Raw genomic sequence first — 22,121 nt, forward strand, 5'->3', positions numbered from 1 at the left:
TGGTGACATGTAAACATCCCCATGCACCCGTACGGAACTGAAGAAAAACATAAAAGAAATGATGGCTACTTCACTGTAAATGATGTTGACACCTACCATCTCTGAGTCTGGAGGGCAGCAGCAGGCCTCTTCTGCCCAGCTCTGCCAGTGCCAGGCAACCACCATGCCAAGCATTGTCCGTTTCCTGGAAGCTGAGAACATACAGCATATGACGACATGTCTGAACCTTTTTTATTCTTCTTTAACCCTCTAAGACCCAGCGTTGCTTTTTAGCAACAATTTTATTTAATTTAATTACAAAATTATTATATTTTTTTTCTGTTCTTTTTTCACCTAAACGTCATCAGTGATGTTCATTGCAATGCCATTTCAATGCCATTGGTCGTGATATTTGCATATAAATACCCCCCCACAGAGGCTGAAATTCACACAAATAAAAAATGTCTGGACTGGACTTTCGAACATTTTTTAACCTAAGACTTTTGACCTTTACCCTAATAAAAGTAGGTAAAATAATTGTAATATGTTTTTTTGTGATCATTAGAATGTCTAGAACATGTTTTATTCATTATTGTGAAAGATATCCCCCAAATGTAAATTATTAATTTATTATATAATTAATTTTAACATATTTTTTAGTCTTAGTCCTAGTAGTACAAAGTTGTAGTAATGTTGAAATCAATTTTTTGCAAGTAGAAATTAATGCGGGTGTTAGAGGGTTCTTTCTTTATTTTATATATATATATATATATATATATATATATATATATATAATTATGTTTTCTGCCTTTATTGATAGTTTAAAGTAAAGTGAAGACTGACAGGAAAGAGAGAGAGAGAGAAGGGGAGAGACATGCAGCAAAGGTCGTCATGAACGGGACTCGAACACGCGACACGCTGTCAGGCCAGAGCCTATGCGTCTGGACCACTAGGCCAGCAGGCGCCCCCAGTTTTTCCTGTTTCTGTGTTTTGCAAATCAGATTTACAAAACAAACTAAAACAAACTAAGCCAAATTGGATTGGTTTAAACATTTGAAAACTTACAATGGGACATTTTGCATAATGAGTACTTTTACTTGTGTTACTTTAGGTACATTTTGATGTCAATACTTTTGTACTTTTACTCAAGTAAATGTTGAATTCCACACTTTTACTTGTACTCTTCTACATTGCAGTATTGATACTTTTACTTAAGTGAAACATTTGAGACATTACTTTTCCCACCACTGGAAAGAGAAGAGATAATTTTCCCTGTCATGTTTTACGTATTTAATATTTATCTAACTATTTACCTGAAGCAGTCCAGCACTGACCCAACCACCTCATCTGCCAGCTCCTTGGGCAGCCGGCCCGTTACCCGGCCAACGCTGGGGACCAGAACACACACAGAGACCACACATGTAGTCTTACAAAACGGAACAACTCGACACTCAGAGCATGTTCCACCGTGACATGATGTCATGATGATACCAAACGTTTAGAATTAAAGTATCATTCATTCATTGTAATATTCTACAACTGAATGGTGTGTAGTGCGTGTACAGTGTACTGATGTTACCCCTTCGCTGCAGACCAGCGGACAATGGTTTCCTTGTCTTTCAGTCCAATCAGCAGTTGCTCTGTGAAAATAGCATGCACACAAAAATGTGAGTGTCTGAACACAGAGACGTTGATTGATTGGAAGTTGTATTAACAGTTTGTAGAGTACAGTAAGCACAGTTCAATACAAGGTCTGCTATAAGAGGACAACCCCAGAAAAGCGCTAAGACGTATTTACATTGAGGTCCTCCATTTTCAATTAATCGGAAATGGTGATGAAGCTGCATTATATCTATGATGAAGCAAGCGGAGCAGAGGCACTGAGGCAGAGAGACTGACCAATGACGTTCTCCAATTCCTCCGGAATGTCATAGTCCTCGTCCTGATCCCGCATCTCCACATCTGGAGTCACGGCTTCGACAGTCGTAGTAGCTTGGGACACGGCCAGGTTGGCTGCAAGTGAGCGACTTCCTCTCTGGTACCTTAAAAGTCAAAGTCGTACGATTTGTCACACACGTTACCGCAGTGAAATTTGTTCTCCGCATTTGACCCATCTCTTGGAGCGGTGAGCCACAGCCGTGCCGCACTCGGGAATCATTTGACTAGTTGATTTGACCCCCCGAATCCAACCCATTGATGCTGAGTGTCAAGCAGGGAGGCATTGGGTCTCATTTTTAACAGTCTTTGGTATGACCCGGCCGGGGATCGAACCCCGGGCGGACACTCTAACAGCTATATATATATATATATATATATATTATATATATATAATCCGGTTCTCCAGAGCAGATCCGAGCGATTTGCAGTAACAGTGCCGTTTCAGACTGGTTTCTGTAGCGGCTGATCAGATTCAGAATGCATTGAGAGCGGCTTGATGAAAAGGACCAGGGAAATAGTGTTGCAGCTTATTTGACATTTTCACTACAAGACAGAGGTGTCTATAACGAAGAAATCAAAGTCAAAATGTCACTTAGCCAAACATACAGTACGTCAGTAATAAATCACTTGTCTACTTTCAGCATGCTGGAACATGCTACAACTAAACCTTTGTCACAGTTAAAAACTTCTACTCACTTCTTTTTTTCAGAGACCAAAAGAAAGAAACAGGACGTCTTCATTATAAACTGGGATTTCTTTAACTCGATGTTGTGGTTATTTGTGGATTTGATGTGGTCTCGATGTGACAGGACAAGCAAGGGATTCATCTTTATGTGTTACTGAATGACAAACTTTAACCCAATCAGCTGACGTGATCTAACATCAGTGTTTGTTGGGTAATCTCCCATGAAATAATGGACAGGAGTAAAACAACACGACTTCATATACAGTATGTATGCATTATTTCAACCAGTCCCAACCCCAAGACTGACCTCCACTTGGCCAGCCGTGGCTTGAGGAAGGTGAGGCCCAGCCTTTGGATCAGTTTAACCCCAAACTTCCTCAGCATGGCCTGGCTGCTCTCTGACAGACGCTTGCGTTCCAGACATTGTAGGACTGTAGGTGCTGCGGAACAAATACAACAATGTGTAGATAGATGACAGTGTTGTTTTTGGCCAGCAAATTTTGACTTTTAGTCATAGTCTCTTGAATAGTTTTCATTTAGTTTTAGTCACCTAGGTTTTAGTCGACTAAATGTCCTAAGATTTTAGTCTACTAACTCTACAGTTGACTGATGACTGATTTTACACTTGCTGAAAATAGCCGATCTACAAGCTCACAACGATGTGTTGTGAGGTTGTAGATCTGCTATTTTCAGCATGCAACCAAGTGTAAACTGACTTATACTGGATCTCTTGCCCACTAGTCCCTTCCTAGCATTTAGTCTAGTTTTTAGCTGTTAACGAAATTGTCAATAATTGTAGTCTTAGTTTTAGTCATCATAGCTTAGTTTCCATTTAGTTTTCGTCAGTGAAAAAAGGTAGTCGACGAACATTTTTCGTCTTAGTTTTAGTCGACAAAAACAACACTGATAGATGATAACAATAACATCATATCAACAACGGGTCCAAGCATGTACACACACACAGAGGCTGCAACTGCAACAATTATCCTACCCAGGGTTACTCATGTCATGTAGTCACAAAAAATACACAATGTGAAAGCAAGTCTACATAAGTCTACATAAACACAAATATAGTCATAGCAGATGTACAAACTCGCAGGCCAATGATAAAATCTAAAATGACACAGATGCTTTCCCGGTTTTGATGGGTTAAAAAAGCATACCAATCTATTAACCCATTCTGACCTGAGATCAGATTAAAAAAATGTCTATTACATCCTAACAGTTTCATTATTAACCCATTCTGACCTGAGATCAGATTAAAAAAATGTCAGTCGTTCTTCGATTTTTCAAAAATGGCAGACCTACAAGCTCGTATCGCGCCACTCGGTGGCGCGATGTGAGCTTGTAGATCTGCTATTTTTCAATAGCTAAAGCACAACATGATGCCAACACCAAAATGGGTGCCCGGTCAGAATGGGTTAAAGAATGTACAACATGTTCATTTCATTAAATGAATCAGGAATTCATACCGTTATATACAGAGAAATCTTAAATGAATAAATTCATTTCATTTCATTCATCTTGGGAGTGAAATGGACAGATATTCCAATTTATTTGATTCAGAAAAAAGGTCTGATGGATTATTTACCATACTGTAGGAAGTCGTCCCGTTTCCCATGTTTGAAAAGCTGAGCCTAGGGAAAACAAACAGAGACAGCAGATCATTTCCCCATACTGGAGGACACTATGTACAACCCAAATACCCCAAATCCACACATAAACAAGCACTTTGTTGAAATTAAACATCACACTTCACGTTAGGCCACCCTCACAGTCTATAGTAGATGTTTTCTTGTGCCTTTCAATCATTTTTGAAACTCCTAAGAACAGAGTTTGCAAGTATAACCCCTGCAGGCTTGCTGTGTGAGCAAACAGAGCCAGTTTTGAACGCCCCAAGCACCAGTTTGACTTCACAGGCGTGACGCACAAACGGACGGTTACAAAACATGCATTGCCACTTTCAATGCCAATAATGTCTGCTGGCGATCGCTTCGGGGATGAATTAAATTAAAATAATTGATGCAGTAAGTGATTTAAAGTGGCTTTATCACTATAGAATGATTTGCAGAGTAGGAATAATGCTGTAGAAATACATTAAAATATGGGGGGAATCAAGGGGTAATCACCTGATGGATAATATATTCGCTCGCCGAGAATAGCTGATCTACAAGCTCACAAAGCATCAGGCATTGCGACCTAGTAAATCAGCCATTTCAGACGCAATTCATGTGGCAAACGCCCAAGTATACATCAGGCCTAAGGAGCAGTTTAGCGTTGAAGAATAAGTCACCTGGTTTAACCCATTCTGAACGGGCACCCATTTTGGTGTCAGCATTATGTTATGCTTTAGCTATTGAAAAATAGCAGATCTACAAGCTCATATCGCGCCACCGAGTGGCGCGATACGAGCTTGTAGGTCTGCTACTTTTGAAAAATCGAAGAACGACTGACATTTTTTAGAATCTGATCTCAGGTCAGAATGGGTCGATCAGACCAGTGTGTGTCCAGCGGAAACCTCGTATGAATCTGATCTCAGGTCAGAATGGGTTAAAATGCATGCAGCAGGTGCATCATGCACCTGCCAAAACCACATTAGCTACCGTAATTACATACCAGGCAGTCATGTTAGTTCTTGTAAACTACCCTCTGCAAATTACAGCACACACGGAAACAACCGAAATCCACGTTTGTTTGCGCACGCACACACACACGCACACAGTCACACACACACACACACACACACACACACACACACACACACACACACACACACACACACACACACACACACACACACACACACACACACACACACACACACACACACACACACACACACACACACACACACACACACACAACACACACACACAGCTGAGTGAGTGAGCTCAGGTGATTACCAGAGACTTGAGGGCACCATCCAGCACCATTATGCCAGACACTGACTGGTCATTTGTCTGGGATATGGTGGTGAGACACCAGTCCAAGAAGTCTCCCAGGCGTTTCAGTTTGACGTCTGGGCGTGTCATGAACCTGCACGGGCAAGCATTAATTAATGACACATCAGTGTAAAGAAATGTCATACAATCCTGTGACATCATCAGGGGAGCCATCTTAAAGACACGTGGTTGCCCTCCACTGGTTTGTAAATTAATTGCAACTTTCTCTGGTTTATAAGTAATTATAAATGTATAGTATTAACCATTTAAACCCTATATTTTGTTGGAGTCCTATATATTTACCCATCCGTGCCGTGCGGGAGTCAATACTTTTTGCCCTCTACACAAAACTAGCCGATCTACAAGCTCAAAACAACGCATCCATCGCAAGCTTATTTAAAATGTGTGCACAAGAAAAGGGACACTAGTGTTCATGTGGTTCATTATGAGTGATTAACATAGCTTGTTTAGATGATTGATACACATGCAATGGAAAGGCACTAATTAGTTTAGTTCAGCAGAATTACTTAATATAGCATCAAAATCAGTCTAAAAGCTTTAACCCTACTCTGTATACATCTGCTATTTTGAAAAAACTACAAATCATCATCATCATCATACTATAATTCTAACAATGTCTGAGTGTGTGTGTCTGTGTGTCTGTCAGAAACACTGCCGTAACTCCTTACTGCCTGCACCAATCACTCACTTTTCACACAGGCATTGACCATATGCATGTGGAGGGCGTAACGAAGCCCTTTTTTCGATTTGACACGTTAATGATTATTAATGAATTGATTAGTCAATTACAAACGCACCCGGGCGCAGTACCCCCCACGTCCACAAGGGGGGGGGGGGGCAAATATCTCACAACGGGTAAGGGCTAGTGATTATAATTTTGAAAAACTTTGACACAAATCTTATCTTTTGGGGGTCCCTGGCACAAAAGCCTTTCAGATGAGTCTGCGGCCTAATACGTATCAATGTGGAGGTCCTTGACATGAAGAGGTTTGAGAGCCGCCGCTTTAGTTAATTAGTGTCGACGAGCAGCAACAAGCTTTGTGTGTTCCTCTGATGATTAGCTCCAGATTAGATCATACAAAGGCTATTTGATAAATGTTATACACATCAAAACTAATGACAAAAAGCAGCATAGTACAGCATTGTTCCTCATGCATGGTTTCATTTTTTTGAAAGGCTAAAGGCTGAATTATACTTCTATGTTGAGACATCTCATGCAGAGTGATTTATAGTCCTGCAAAACGAGAATGCAGTGTCATGCATTAATCCTGCAAAACTAGAATGCAGTGTCATGCATTAATCCTGGAAAACCTCCATATAAAACTAGAATGCAGTGTCATGCATTAATCCTGGAAAACCTCCATATGATCATGTTTACATTCTCTCTCATACATTCAGTGATACGAAGCAGCACGGTGGAAGAGACAAGACAACAATAGCAGTGAGACTTTTGAACATGGTCTGTTAAAGCACTGAAAGAGGTGGGAATGTGCAGTGCTTGTTTGCTAAAATGTGAATGATCGTAGATTATTTATGAATACATCACTTGCTTATTTAATAATGCGTCACTTGCACTCTGCTAGTCTAAATCCACAGAGATTAGCGACGGTCACGGGACCCAAGCTGACCAATCAGTTGAATCCCCACCGTGTCGTGGACAAAGTGGTGACTAAAAGTAGTGTACCTACTGCCAAGATTCAGCCTCAAAACGAATGTATACACAAACTGGGGCTCCTAAATGGGCGTGGTCGCTGCACTTCTTCATTGGAATTAATCAGACCAGTGTGTGTCCAGTGGAAACCTCCGTATGAATCTGATCTCAGGTCAGAATGGGTTAAGAGACACACAGGTTTCCTAAACCCATCTGACACGATACACATTATGTATACAGGAAATGGAGGACGGTTGTCTTTGCTTCCTCTCGTATTGTCTTTGGCTATGTCACGCCAAGTGGACACTTCCTGAAATGGTTGTGGTCTGGAAATGGAACAGACTCCATGTCACCAACTTTCTAATAAATAAACAAATGTCTGACAGGAGCTGACGTCATGAACTTCCCCTTACATTACACTGGAAAAGCCTTGAAGGCAACAGAGACTCCCCCAAAGGACAAGCGACACTGTTGTGTGATGGAGCATAAATTCAGCGATCAGTTCCAGTGTGTACTTACTTTGATACCAATACAGATGCAGCATCTCTGGATTTATCGCTGACAGTTAGATAGGACTGTAAACCAACAAAATGCATGTTGTTAATCCACCATCATAATTGTACAATAGGGCTTGGCAATACAGTATATTGGTATTACACTGATCATTATCTCATTATGATCTCATTATCATGAGACTAGATATCGTGTTCGATTTTGGACATACGGTAATGTAGAAGTAATACATAAGTCTTAAGTGTTGTCTTTTATTGGGTTGAATCACTTGTGTCTCATTTTATACTTTCAATATTTTCAAGTTTTTTCCAAAATGGCAAAAGTATTTTTGCAATATTATCAGGTATTTGGTCAAACATGTTGATTGAAATGTCGTTTTGTCCACATCAGCCAGCCCTTTTATACAATCATCATATCACTGCAGGTCATTACATGTGGTGGCTCTGGGCCACATCTAATTGTGATCTTCTCCAGAATACTCCTGTCAAGATGCAGGCCTTCAAATCGACTAAAACAGGCAACATAACGAAAGTGCAAATAACTTTGGTTGAAACTAAATAAGTTATTTGCATCTGCGGACAAAATTGTTTTGAAATAGCGTTTCACTTTGAGAACTAAATGTTCAGAATAAGAATCAGAATAAGCTTTATCGTCACATCACAGATTTACAAGTAAAAGTGGGTGAATTATTTTTTTGATACATTAGTTAACAGTTAACAGCACACCCATTCAACATTAATATGAATATGAATTGCTGACAAATCACACACAATGTTTGCATTGTGGTCAGCTGATGTGATTTCGACTAGTTAGAAAATCTTGGAGGTACAAATGATGTTACTCTGCAGCCAATCACATATTATTGTTAAACATTAAGAATCCAAAATTAATATCCAACCAAGACATATGCTGCCTGCACTGAGCTACGATAAGTGCTCAACAGATTCATTATGATGATGTGTTAACTTAAGTGAATGTGGAATAAATTATTCATTGATAAGACACGGTAAATGCAGTCATTAGCAGACATGCTCTTTAGAAAAACAAACACAAATGAAAATATTCCCAAGACAACACACCACAGGCATTAAAGCTATATCCAAACCACTTAAACCCTATACTTCATTGACCGGCTATACTTGGCTCCCTCTTTTTTGCCCTCTACACCAAATCGAATTGCCGAAAATAGCTGACTTACAAGCTCATAACATGTCCCACTGTGACGCGTTGTGAGCTTGGAGATCTGCAATTTTTTGCCCAATGTTTTCCTATCATTTGATTGATTGAATACTATATTAGTCAGAAATGTAAACAGCATGTGGTACAGTCAGAGATTAAGGCTAAAAGGATAACACAAAAAAGTCCTGGGGATCTACAAGCTCATAGCACGGAACAGAGTGCCGCGCTACGAGCTTGTAGATCTGCTATTTTTGAAACATCCTGAAAATGTGGCGAAAATCTTTGAATATTTATTCTTTCCCAGCAAACGATTTTAACTTTTGATTGATTGATTGAAATATGTATTAACAGTTTCAAGCGCAACTCAATACAAAGACTGTTAACTGTGAGTGGACGACTCAATACAGCATTACACTTGTTTACAAGAGGGTCCACCTTGTTCAATTCATCAAAACATTTAGAGACGTACAAATAGACACTTCTATATAGCCAAAGAACAGAACAGGAATTCATCATAAAGGAGGTAAAAAGAAACATATAGTGAGGGGGAAAAGGGGTGGGTGGGGGGGGATTTTACGGGGGCCAGTTTAGAATTGCAGCCGTCGGTAGGTAACCTTTGAGAGCGGTTTTGAAGGAATCAAGGGATTCCCATGTCTTAATGACTGTTGGTAGGGCATTCAACATTTTGGTGGCATAGGTGCGAAAATAATTTAGTCCCTTGTTTGAGCCGAATCTGGGTTGCACATGATTTGTTGCACTCCCTCTGGTGTTGTGAGTGTGGACTTCGTTAACATTAATAAGGAAGTATTTAGACAGGTACATGGGTATCTTGGTTGGTGAGGTGAGGTGGGTTCAGGGGGTGAGGCCAAGTAGGAGCCTGACCAGTTTGTTTTGGGAGGTCTGGAGCCTTGTTTTAAGGGCCTTTGAGGTGCTGTGGTACCAAGAGGTGCATGCATAGTCGAATAAATCTTGTACAAGGGCTCCTGTTAGTATTCAAGGTGTTTTTGTTGACCAGTGAGGAGGTCCTGTAAAGGAATCTTGTTCTTTGGTTGACTTTTTTGATTACATTGGTAACCATTTTATCACCTCTCAAATCTTTGCTTCTGGGGGGTACCTGGAACAACGTATTTTGAAATGGAGGTCTGTGGCCAAATAGCCTACATATAATTCTATAGGGGTTCTTGAGCATAGTTTGAGCAGCACTGCTATAGAACCATACTAGATTATCTCTAGGATAGGATTTAAGAAGACATTTGTAGAATCGGGTCCTCAGGTCTTAATGGGTTAAAGAAAACAACATATCATTGTGAGGTTACCTTGACAAGAGAAAGGATGCGATCCATGGTGGGCTCTCTGGTCTGGCCAGCCTCTGAGTCCAGGTAGCCGTCCAGACGGGAAAGGTCAAAGGGTATGAGACAGGTCATAGAGAGCCACAGCAGCAGCATGTAGCGGGTTTCCCAGATCTGGGAAGAAGCGGCAGGGGTGAGAGATACATTACATCATTGCAAAGTCCTGAGTCAAAGTATGTGTATGTGGCCCAGGCCGTGGCGTAACGGTCTGGGCACCTGACTGGTAATCCAGTCGCAGTGTGCCGCGGGTTCGACTCCCGAGCCCGACACGGCCTTTACTGCATGTCATCCCCCATCTCTCTCCCGTTTCCTGTCAGCCTACTGTCTGTCTGTCCCTTCAAAAATCAATAAAAGGCGTAAGCCGCAAAAAAATAAATAAAAATAAAATAAAGTATGTGTATGTATGAGTGTTTGAGTATGCAGTAAAATCATATCATCGTGAGACCACATGTCCACAAGGTCCAGAAAGTCCAGAAACAACTTCAAGAGTCAACAATTGAGCAGTTGAGACGAATAACAGTCTGAGTCTATAATTTATTCTGACCCCTCCCCGAAAAGGCCTAGCTGTCCTGGCCCCATATCCATCATTTATACATTATGGATAATTAGTGTGGACTTAACCCATTCTGACCTGAGATCAGATTCATACGAGGTTTCCACTGGACACACACTGGTCTGATGAACCCATTCTGACCTGAGATCAGATTCTAAAAATGTCAGTCGTTCTTCGATTTCTTTCAAAAATAGCAGACCTACAAGCTCGTAGCGCGCCACTCGGTGGCGCGCTATGAGCTTGTAGATCTGCTATTTTTCAATAGCTAAAGCATAACATGATGCTAACACCAAAATGGGTTCCCGTTCAGAATGGGTTAACTGCTCATTTACAATTTAGGCAATTGGCACTTAATCCAGAGCGATTTACAGTAAGCAAGAACAAAACAAGGTAATAAATCAAATACATAGAAATCAAGTAATCAAGAATCATGCGTGAGCTAAAAACCTAACAGTGGAACATCTATATAATGAAACGATGCATTGCGTAATGCATCGTACACTATAGAGTGCTATGTCTATGGAAAGAGTTAGCTCCTGCATGGGGCAGGACTCCGCTGGGAAGAAGAGCAGCTCAGTGGGTTCAATCAACATCACCAAGGGCCCAAACTCACCCATGCCACCCCTTGTTTGCCCATACACAAGGTGTTATAAAACTATTCATGCCCGCATACATCCAGACTGAGAAACAGTATCTTCCCCCAGATGGAACCGTCACTCATCCACCTGAACCAGGCCATTAGCCACTCCCACACTGATTTGTTATAACCCATTCTGACCGGGCACCCATTTTGGTGTCAGCATCATGTTATGCTTTAGCTATTGAAAAATAGCAGATCTACAAGCTCATATCGCGCCACCGAGTGGCGCGATACGAGCTTGTAGGTCTGCTATTTTTTTTGAAAAATCGAAGAACGACTGACATTTTTAGAATCTTATCTCAGGTCAGAATGGGTTAATCAGACCAGTGTGTGTCCAGTGGAAAACTCGTATGAATCTGATCTCAGGTCAGAATGGGATAATATTCTGCATATGAGAAAAGTAACACCTGGCATGAAAACGGCACTATGCACTTTACAATACAACAGTCAGTATCAGGCATATATCGCCAACCTAAGTTCACAATGTGTCAAATTCTAGATGTATTATCATTAGTTTAATTATTGCACCCCTACAGTACATTGTACACTAAAGTATTCTATTCAGACATATATAGGAAGTAGGGATGCACCGATCCGGCTTTTTGGCATTCGATACCGATTTCGATACATGGGGGTCCAGTATCTGCCGATACAGAGTACCGATCCGATACCCCCCACAAAGAAACGTAATAACCTATTAAGCTGTATGCCTCACTGTGTGGAGTCTGGAATCATTATTTTGCAAGGCAACATCAAGGCTTGACTTAAACATTACTTTCCCAACTTTGTAAAACAAAATGTAACAAACACAGATATAAATGCACTGAATTATTTATTAAATAACTGTGCAACAATTAGACCAGGTTAATGTGTGCGCAGGCTAGCCTGGCTGCATTCCACATGTTATACTGTCAATACTACACTGCTGTGTCACAGAGGAGGTAGAGTTGTTTTCATACTGTAATTACACATAATTATCGGATCGGATCAGATAATGGATCGGCCACCGATCCGATACCCGATCTAGAATTTTAGCCTGGATCGGCGCCGATCTCCGATACGAGTATCGGATCGGTGCATCCCTATTAGGAAGCACTGCAGGCTTTTCATTGTAAGCTTACCTCAGTTTCTTTAGGATCCTGTCTGGACAGTAGGTCCAGAACTGGCTGCACATCAGCGACCTCATGAGGTAAGAGCTGCATGAAGATTTTATAACCCCTCACCTGCTCAGAAAACAAAAAAAAAACAAGTAACAGACTTAATTTAGAGAGGGGTTCATTCGTTCATCCACTGTACTAACAACCACATTACACAGAGAGCAACCTGGACAGTCGAAAGAGAGTACGGCTTTTGGCTGACCTTCGAGATAATGTAGAGACATTTGAAGCTCAGATGAACCAGCATAGGTGGAGACTTCTCGCTTCTCACCAAGTCCAACAACATGTTCAACATCCACTCTGTTGGAAAGTTTTGGGAAGAAAACAAATAGCTTCAAACAAAGGCTATGTAAGAAGGAATTGTCAGATACTTCACATTCGTTTCGAAACCAGTATCGGCAAAGTTACCGATACTGTAGTGCCTAAAAAATTTGCCATGTCATTTATCACATGATGATTGATGATTTTTCCTTTTTCATCCAAGTAAACAAAAAACAACAATGAACATTACAAGACAATGACACATACAGAGAGAGAGAGAGAGAGAGAGAGAGAGAGACACACACACATACACACAGCTGGTTTCAATTTGCCATTCCGAGGTCAATGGCAGAGGAGAAGAACTCATGTGGATTGTGGACCAAAGGCTAGATATTCCAACAAATGGTGTTGAGCAGAAACATAAAAGGATCTCTTGAGTTGCACAGAAGCAGTTATGCTGGCCTAGCCTGGAAACCAGACGAATATACCAGTGCTGAAAACATAATTAGCCCATTCAACTTCTACCACACTGAGAGAGAGAGAGTGTGTGTGTGTGTGTGTGTGTCATTCTGACCTGAGATCAGATTCTAAAAATGTCAGTCGTTCTTCGATTTATTTCAAAAATAGCAGACCTACAAGCTCGTATCGCGCCACTCGGTGGCGCGATATGAGCTTGTAGATCTGCTATTTTTCAATAGCTAAAGCACGACATGATGCCAACACCAAAATGGGTGCCCGGTCAGAATGGCTTAAAGGCCTGGGCCACAAGGGCGATGAAGGTGATGATAGCAGAGACGAAATGTTTTGATAATAGTCATGGCTGCCATTTCTTTCAATCATTTTATTTTTCATTTTTGCACAAACTGATACATGACACACATATACATAGACAGACTAACACAGACATACCTGCATACATATGTCCATAGATCATCTTCTTCTTACTACTTATATATGTATATTCATATAGTCTTTGAAATTATAAAACCTTCGTACTTAACAGGAATGGTTCCTTAATTAGCTAATTCCCTTGATAATATTTCTGCATATTCTCCTCCCATGTATTCCACAACTGGGCCCCAAACTAAGAAAAATCCATCCACGTCTCCATGGAGAACATGTGTGAGCCGTTCTAGTGGGAGCAGTTGTAGAACATTATGGAGCCAACTTGATAGTTGAGACAGATGGAACAACATCCTCAATCCAACATTGTAGTATTGACAACGTAGCACAGTACCATAGGATAGAGCCACATTAGATGCACATATGTGCCCACGTTTTCCTTACATTTTAGACATGTACCAGAGCAGTCTTTGTCTCCACCAGCCGAAGGCATGGGGAGAGTATGTTTTGCACTCCGTCCGTCCGTCCGTCCGTCCGTCCGTGTGTCCGTGTGTCCGTGTGTCCGTGTGTCCGTGTGTCCGTCCGTGACCAGCTAATCTCAGCCACCGTTAACCCGGTCGATGCCAAATTTTGCACACACACTCCCTGGATGCCAACCATGAACCTCTGCCCCAAACTTTCCAGAACGGCCTGTTATAGCGCCACCAGGAGGCCGCTTTGTGCAAAACAAGTTTTTTCACAGTACACCTACAGATTTTGTCCAAACATCACGCAAATTAGTACACAGTCTCTCTAGAGCCATTCAACGAAACGGGTCTTTCAGATTTCTCAGACTCCATCCTGATTGGTTAAGATTGGCTTCCAAAGTTCACAGGAGTGCTCAGTTTCAAACAAAATGCTGCAAATCATGAACACATCGCGTGATTTCCGTGAAATTGTGCACGCACATTCCCACTAGGCCGAGGACGAAATGCCACATGAACAATTTCAACTCAGCCTCAAGGTGGCGCTATAACTGGCCCAAAAGTGTTTTTACCTCTAACTGCACGGATCTGTGGATAACCTGGTGGAGACCTGTGCCCAGAAGGGCACTTTTTCTAGTTATCATATTTTCTCCTTTGATATGGTGTAGTTTGTAATTTATGTATAATCTTGAATTTAATTTCCTGGGGCTTGTAGTTGCAACATATCTTTTTACTAGTATTTAGCATAATCTTCTTCCATTGATGGTCATTAATTGCAATTTGTAAGTCCCGTTCCCACGACTGCCTGCCATGGCTGCGATTCCAAGCGGACAACAGCACAGAATGTTGCAGATGGACCATCCCAGATAAGTTTCCATCTTGTGGGTCTGTTAGCATTCTTCTACCATTATAATAATAATAAAACTTTATATATAGCACTTTTTAAAGGTATATTCAGTGATTTCACTTAATTCAAATATCACTTATTTTTTTGTTTTGTTGTGATAATCCTCCCTACTATAGAGTGTGCTGGCCATATAAGGAGTTCCTCCCTGTCCCCAGTTAACCCCTGGGGGTCAAAAAACCTTAGGTTTCGTTTTTGACTCTATCCTGATTGGACGAAAGGCTGGGTCCCACAGCCAAAAACGAAACCTAAGGTTTTTTGAGTGAAATCACTGAATATACCTTTAAAACAAAACAGCAATAAACTAGAAAAAGTGCCCTTCTGGGCACAGGTCTCCACCAGGAGGATAGGAATATTTAGGAGTAATATAAACATGTTTTTTGTTTGTTTGTTCCAATCTTTGCCAATCAGGATGGAATATGGGAAATGGTGCAGATCCGTGTTGATGGCACGCATGCACAATCCACCTGTTGGTGGCGCTATAACAGGGCAATGTGAAATGGGTGGGCTATATTCCTCAGCCTAGTAGGAAAGTGCGTGAAAGATTTCAGGTGAAATTGCACGCTGCGTTCATGATTTGAGGTTTTTTGTTCAAAACAGGCCAATCCTGCAAAATTTGAAAGCCAATGTTAAGCCAATTAGGATGGAATATGAAATATCAGACACATCCGTCTTGAGCACATGACTATGGAGATACTGTGTAACGATTTGCGGGATTTTTGGACAAAATCTGTAGGTGTACTGTGCAAAAACTTGTTTTGCACAAAGCGGCCTCCTGGTGGCGCTATAACAGGCCGTTCTGGAAATTTTGGGGCAGAGGTTCATCGTTGGCATCCAGGGAGTGTGTGTGCAAAATGTGGCATCGACCGGGTTAACGGTGGCCGAGATTAGCTTGTCACGGACGGACGGACGGACACACGGACACACGGACACACGGACGGACGGAGTGCAAAACATACTCTCTCCCCATGCCTTCGGCCTGGTGGAGACAACAACAATAATGCAATAATGAAATAACAACAGAAAAATAAATAACAAACTCAGCACTAAACTGAGGCCTTGGCCTCTGTGAACATTTTACCAGATGCTTGGAGGAGAGTCTATCCTTTTGGCTGAGATAATGCCAAGGAGAGAAGAGAACTTTGTAACAAACAAGGGGTTTATTGCCAACACCAGGCCACTAGAACGCCAAAATGAAGATTGCACAATAACAATGTCATATTGGAATCCAGGGGTCTATGAATTATTGGAACAGATACATAAAAGAGAGTATAAAAGGAGCAGATTTTAGGACGAGCTGGTTGCTTCTACGATATTGACAGCGTATCCGGTTTGTCTGTACTTTACTTTCTTGCGAGTAAACCCTACTAAGCTAATTCAGTTGGAGTTTGCCTGGTTCATTCCGTCTGTATTCCTGTCTCCTCCCTGTCATAGACTGTAAGAAATATGGACAAAGCGTTCCCCGGGTCTAACATGAACGTAAAATGAAGCCTGAAATCCCTTGCATTCTAATGCACTGTAAATCGCCATCTTTCTAGATCCGTTTTGGACCAGCTGGCCATTGGCTGGCTCCCTTTTGGACCAGCTGGCCATTGGCTGGCCCAGACAACGAGGCGGGACTTCCCCCCTTCTTCTCCGTTGGTTTTTATTTTGACTCGAGTGGGAGGGGAATCCCGATCATAGACTGTAACGGTAGCCACGCCCCTCAGAACATGCGCGACTTTATGGTCATTTTTTTAAATAAATGGGACCATAATTTTCCAAAAAGAATATTATGACATTAGAAATGAGACTTTAAACTAGTGACTGGAAGCAGAAAGTATTCATGACCATGTTTATTAAGGTAATACAGTCTAGGTGAAGTTGGGCCCAAATACATGGACTTCTATGGGGCTATGGGTTTTTCTGGGTCCAATGACAGCGCCACAACAGGCCATTATATGAATCGCGATTTCCTTATAGGCTTCACAAAATATCTGTCTGACTGCCCCCCTGGAACAGATACATAAAAGAGAGTATAAAAGGAGCAGATTTTAGGACGAGCTGGTTGCTTCTACGATATTGACAGCGTATCCTGTTTGTCTGTACTTTACTTTCTTGCGAGTAAACCCTTACTAAGCTAATTCAGTTGGAGTTCGCCTGGTTCATTCCGTCTGTATTCCCGTCTCCTCCCTGTACATCTGCCACCTTTCAATAACAACACCTGTTAATGATTGAGTTAACCTGACCTCTGGTAAAGCTGTTCCAGAGCATAGGGGCCTTTACAACTTTGGTGACCAATTTAGCCTTATTATGAGTCACCTTAAATTCAAATAGACGCCGACCAGATACGTGCCGGCACATAATAGTTCAACCATATTGCATAGATAGCTAGGCACTAGACCATTCTGAACGGGAACCCATTTTGGTGTTAGCATCATGTTGTGCTTTAGCTATTTAAAAATAGCAGATCTACAAGCTCATAGCGCGCCACCGAGTGGCGCGCTACGAGCTTGTAGGTCTGCTATTTTTGGAAAAATCGAAGAACGACTGACATTTTTAGAATCTGATCTCAGGTCAGAATGGGTTAATCAGACCAGTGTGTGTCCAGTGGAAACCTCGTATGAATCTGATCTCAGGTCAGAATGGGTTAAGACCGGTGTTGTATGTGCTTATATCGCCTAGTACCTGTGATGAGCCTAGCTCCCGCATTTTGAACCAGTTGTAGGCGATGTATTAGGCTTTGGCTAAAACCAGAGTACAAAGCATTACAGTAATCTAAGCGAGAATACACCAGAGCATTCACAAAAGTCTTAAGATTACCTGTAGACTAGAGAGAAAAAAAATTATGTTGTAGTTTCTTAAATGCATGAAGCAGGTCTGTACTACCATTTTTTACCTGGCATTCAAAACGGAGTTCAGTGTCAAATTGGACACCCAGGTTTCTCGCAATAATAATAATAATAATAATAAACTTTATTTATATAGCACCTTTCATACATAAATGCAGCTCAATGGGAGTCACATTCGTTGCCAAGGAACCAAGACTGTCTAGAATGGTGAATAGAATAAGTTCCATTTGCAGGCGAGGCACGGTTGAACGGTTTACAATACCACAAATCCCATAATCCCATCCATTCTGCACTATCTAACTCTATCTGGATGATAACCAACATATGTTGGTTATTGGCTGCACAATTTACATAGGCTCAAATCACATAGCACGAGACACCATCCTACCACACTGAGAGAGAGAGAGAGAGAGTGTGTGTGTGTGTGTGTGTGTGTGTGTGTGTGTGTGTGTGTGTGTGTGTGTGTGTGTGTGTGTGTGTGTGTGTGTGTGTGTGTGTGTGTGTGTGTGTGTGTGTGTGTGTGTGTGTGTGTGTGTGCGTGCCAAGACATCAGAGACACATACTTCTGTTACTACTTTTGTTTTGATTGTATTGTTGTATTGTGCTTTTTGCTTTGGCAATGTAAACATATGTTTTCTCATGCCAATAAAGCCCTTTGAATTGAAATTTGAATTGTGTGTGTGTATGTGTGTGTGTGTGTGTGTGTGTGTGTGTGTGTGTGTGCGGCCGTGCGTGTGCAAGCGTGTGTTTTACCTAGATGTGGGTCCAGAAGATGCGGCTGCTCCTGGTATCGATCCATGATGACTGTAGAAAAATAAGCACCATGTTAGAGTGAGGTATCTAGCTAACAAGTTAATGAATTGATACAATGGAAACAAGCCCCGGCCTAGAGGGATTGTGTTATCCTTTTAACAATTATTGTAAATGTACCTCTGTACTAATTGCAAACTGTTAATAAAGTATTCAATCAATCAAAAATAACTCTTTAGGCCCGGGCGCAGAGCGGCGTATCACTGTAAACTAAAGGCAGACCAAAGGAGTTCAAACACCAAACCTGAGAACTATTTGGGCAGCAGATTGGCCTTTCGGCCTTTGTGTCATGGGGTGCTCTAGGTGTGGGGGTCTGAGGGGACCATCACCTGTAGCCACCTTTAGTGTTTCTGATTGTGTGTACCCAAAATGTAATTCCTGGAAATGCCACTGCATGGGCGGCTGGCTGGCTTGGCGGTCCGGGCAATAAGCTGCTAAATGTGAGTCTGACAGCGTGTCACAGGTTCAAATCCCGATCCCGACAACCTATTCTGTCACTCCCCAACTCCTGTCAATCTACTATACGATCAATAAAAGGCAGAAACCCCCATTTTTAGTTTTTGTATCATTCCTAAATCCTAATCCTACACTATTAAATTGATGAGCGGGTCATCGGTCGGTCAGTACTAGTAGGAGACTCTTTGGCCCCTTTTCCACCGCCCGGTGTCGGTTATTTTTTCCTGCCTAATATTGAACCCGTTTTTGGTGATAATGGGGATATACAAATCTCCATGAACACAAACATGGGGTGTGTAATAACTGTAATAAGTGATATTTTTGGTGAACTATTCTACTGGATTGACACAGTGAGTGAGTGCTTTATATATTTATATCATCATCATCTCACCCAGGAACTTCTCCACTGCCACATCTCTGGTGGTGGCGTTGCCGTGCACCTCCGGGAGGCTGCAGAGCAGAGCCCGGGCCTCGGCGCTCTCCCTGAACTCCCCCAGGAGGCAGGCTTTGGCCACCACCTCCGCTGCTTCACCTCCTCCACCTCCTTCGCCGCTGCAGCCATTATTCTCCTCCGTCTCCGTCAGGGCCATGCTTAATTGTAGCTTGAGTTTTTTAACAACAAAGAAAAGGACGTCTAATTTCACTTAGTAGCGCGCACACAGAGAACCTGGAGAGGAGACTGACCGTAGACTGTCTCCACTGAGCACAGTGTGTCAGTGTCCAGCTGACTCTAAGCTAATGGTACTGTTGCTATGACAGATGGCTAACGCGGAGGAACTGCGACATAACAAACCCAACTGGGTTCTCTTTGCTTTTTGCGGCGGTGCAGCAGGCGGATAAAGTTTTAGTCTGCGTCGTCAGTTACATACATTTATAGAATAGCTATCTTTAATAATACAAAAAAAAAAGACGTACGCGCACAAAGAATACAACAGTAATATAAGTTGTAACAATGTGTCCACTTGTTTTCTGTGCTCACTGTTCTTCACGACAACATCACGCTGGTTACCGCCCCGCCCCTAGCCGCTACGGTGAGCGAGAAGGTTCAGTTCAGCTTGTGTTATGTCAACTCATTTGATTTCTTATGCTGCGGCTTTATAATGCAGATACCTACCGGGTATACCATTATAATAATAATAATAATTATTATTATTATTATATTTATTATTATTATAATGCAGATACCTACCGGGTATACCATAATAATAATAATAATTATTATTATTATTATATTTATTATTATTATAATGCAGATACCTACCGGGTATACCATAATAATAATAATAATTATTATTATTATATTATTTATTATTATTATAATGCAGATACCTACCGGGTATACCATTATAATAATAATTATTATTATTATTATTATTATATTATTTATTATTATTATAATGCAGATACCTACCGGGTATACCATTATAATAATAATAATAATTATTATTATTATTATATTATTTATTATTATTATAATGCAGATACCTACCGGGTATACCATTATGTATGTCTATTGGATTATGACAGCTGTACAGTGCAAACTAATGAGGAAATTCAGATTGATATTAAACTAGAAAAAGTGCCCTTCCGGGCACAGGTCTCCACCAGGTTATCCACAGATCCGTGCAGTTAGAGGTAAAAACACTTTTCGGCCAGTTATAGCGCCACCTTGAGGCTGAGTTGAAATTGTTCATGTGGCATTTTGTCCTCGGCCTAGTGGGAATGTGGGTGCACAATTTCACGGAAATCACGCGATGTGTTCATGATTTGCAGCATTTTGTTTGAAACTGAGCACTCCTGTGAACTTTGGAAGCCAATCTTAACCAATCAGGATGGAGTCTGATAAATCTGAAAGACCCGTTTCGTTGAATGGCTCTAGAGAGACTGTGTACCAATTTGCGTGATGTTTGGACAAAATCTGTAGGTGTACTGTGCAAAAACTTGTTTTGCACAAAGCGGCCTCCTGGTGGCGCTATAACAGGCCGTTCTGGAAAGTTTGGGGCAGAGGTTCATGGTTGGCATCCAGGGAGTGTGTGTGCAAAATATGGCATCGAAAAACTTGTTTTGCACAAAGCGGCCTCCTGGTGGCGCTATAACAGGCCGTTCTGGAAAGTTTGGGGCAGAGGTTCATGGTTGGCATCCAGGGAGTGTGTGTGCAAAATATGGCATCGACCGGGTTAACGGTGGCCGAGATTAGCTGTTCACGGACACACGGACACACGGACACACGGACACACGGACGGACGGAGTGCAAAACATACTCTCCCCACATGCCTTCGGCCTGGTGGAGACAATTAAATACTTTGCTATGTACTGCTTTTGAGTTCTTATGTGTATTACATCACACCTGTGTGAAGTGAGTGGCGCTAATATATTAAAGTCTAACTCATGTTGATTAGGTGATGTAATGGTGATGTGAATCAAACAAACGGTGTCAAAATAAACATTAAATTATCTTTATTGTTAATGGCATTTAATGTTTGTGTTAGGGACAAGATGACGTACATTTTCCCTTCATTGTCAATGGCGTTTTTAACATTGAACTAAAAACAAACATTAAACCTGTATATAGGAGGGGCTAGCGCAAATGAGAGGACTAGGCTCCTTCCTTTCCTGCACGATACAGTAGGCCAAATTACTTATTTTATAAAGTAAATACATTTATTAATTTTTTCTTCTTTTTCTTCTTGCTTTTTTGAGGGCCTCATGTGTCCAGCTTTTGGTGTGCACAAACTTTATCCTACACAATTTCCCATTGACAATGAATGGACAATTTTGAGTGTTTGTGTAAACACAAACATTGATGACCAAGGTGAGGACACAAATTGTGATTGGCCAGAATGAGATGATGTATGATGATGTACGATAAGATAAGACCGCCCCTCACTTCACATTGGCTACTCCTCTGATCATCTCTCCTGTCAATCACACAAATGAAGGACAAG

General features: G+C 41.4%; 1 protein-coding gene across 1 annotated transcript in view; it reads right to left on the reverse strand.

The window, feature by feature from the left end:
• tbcd (tubulin folding cofactor D) overlaps window positions 1-20,186 on the reverse strand; it is a 76,045-nt gene extending 55,859 nt beyond the window's left edge. Inside the window, exons 1-13 of the mRNA XM_083780514.1 lie at window positions 19,568-20,186; window positions 18,664-18,714; window positions 12,810-12,907; window positions 12,572-12,673; window positions 10,225-10,371; window positions 7,736-7,791; window positions 5,506-5,638; window positions 4,194-4,239; window positions 2,910-3,042; window positions 1,879-2,021; window positions 1,559-1,619; window positions 1,293-1,367; window positions 97-191 (exon numbers count right to left, since the gene is read on the reverse strand). Of these exons, the coding sequence (XP_083636640.1) occupies window positions 97-191; window positions 1,293-1,367; window positions 1,559-1,619; window positions 1,879-2,021; window positions 2,910-3,042; window positions 4,194-4,239; window positions 5,506-5,638; window positions 7,736-7,791; window positions 10,225-10,371; window positions 12,572-12,673; window positions 12,810-12,907; window positions 18,664-18,714; window positions 19,568-19,766 (1,339 nt within the window). The 5' untranslated portion in view covers window positions 19,767-20,186. The remainder of the gene's footprint in view (window positions 1-96; window positions 192-1,292; window positions 1,368-1,558; window positions 1,620-1,878; window positions 2,022-2,909; window positions 3,043-4,193; window positions 4,240-5,505; window positions 5,639-7,735; window positions 7,792-10,224; window positions 10,372-12,571; window positions 12,674-12,809; window positions 12,908-18,663; window positions 18,715-19,567) is intronic.
• Between the last annotated feature and the right edge of the window lie 1,935 nt (window positions 20,187-22,121).

Source organism: Protomyctophum parallelum (assembly GCF_964188405.1).
Source record: "Protomyctophum parallelum genome assembly, chromosome: 13".
In the NCBI taxonomy this organism is placed as follows: Eukaryota; Metazoa; Chordata; class Actinopteri; order Myctophiformes; family Myctophidae; genus Protomyctophum; species Protomyctophum parallelum.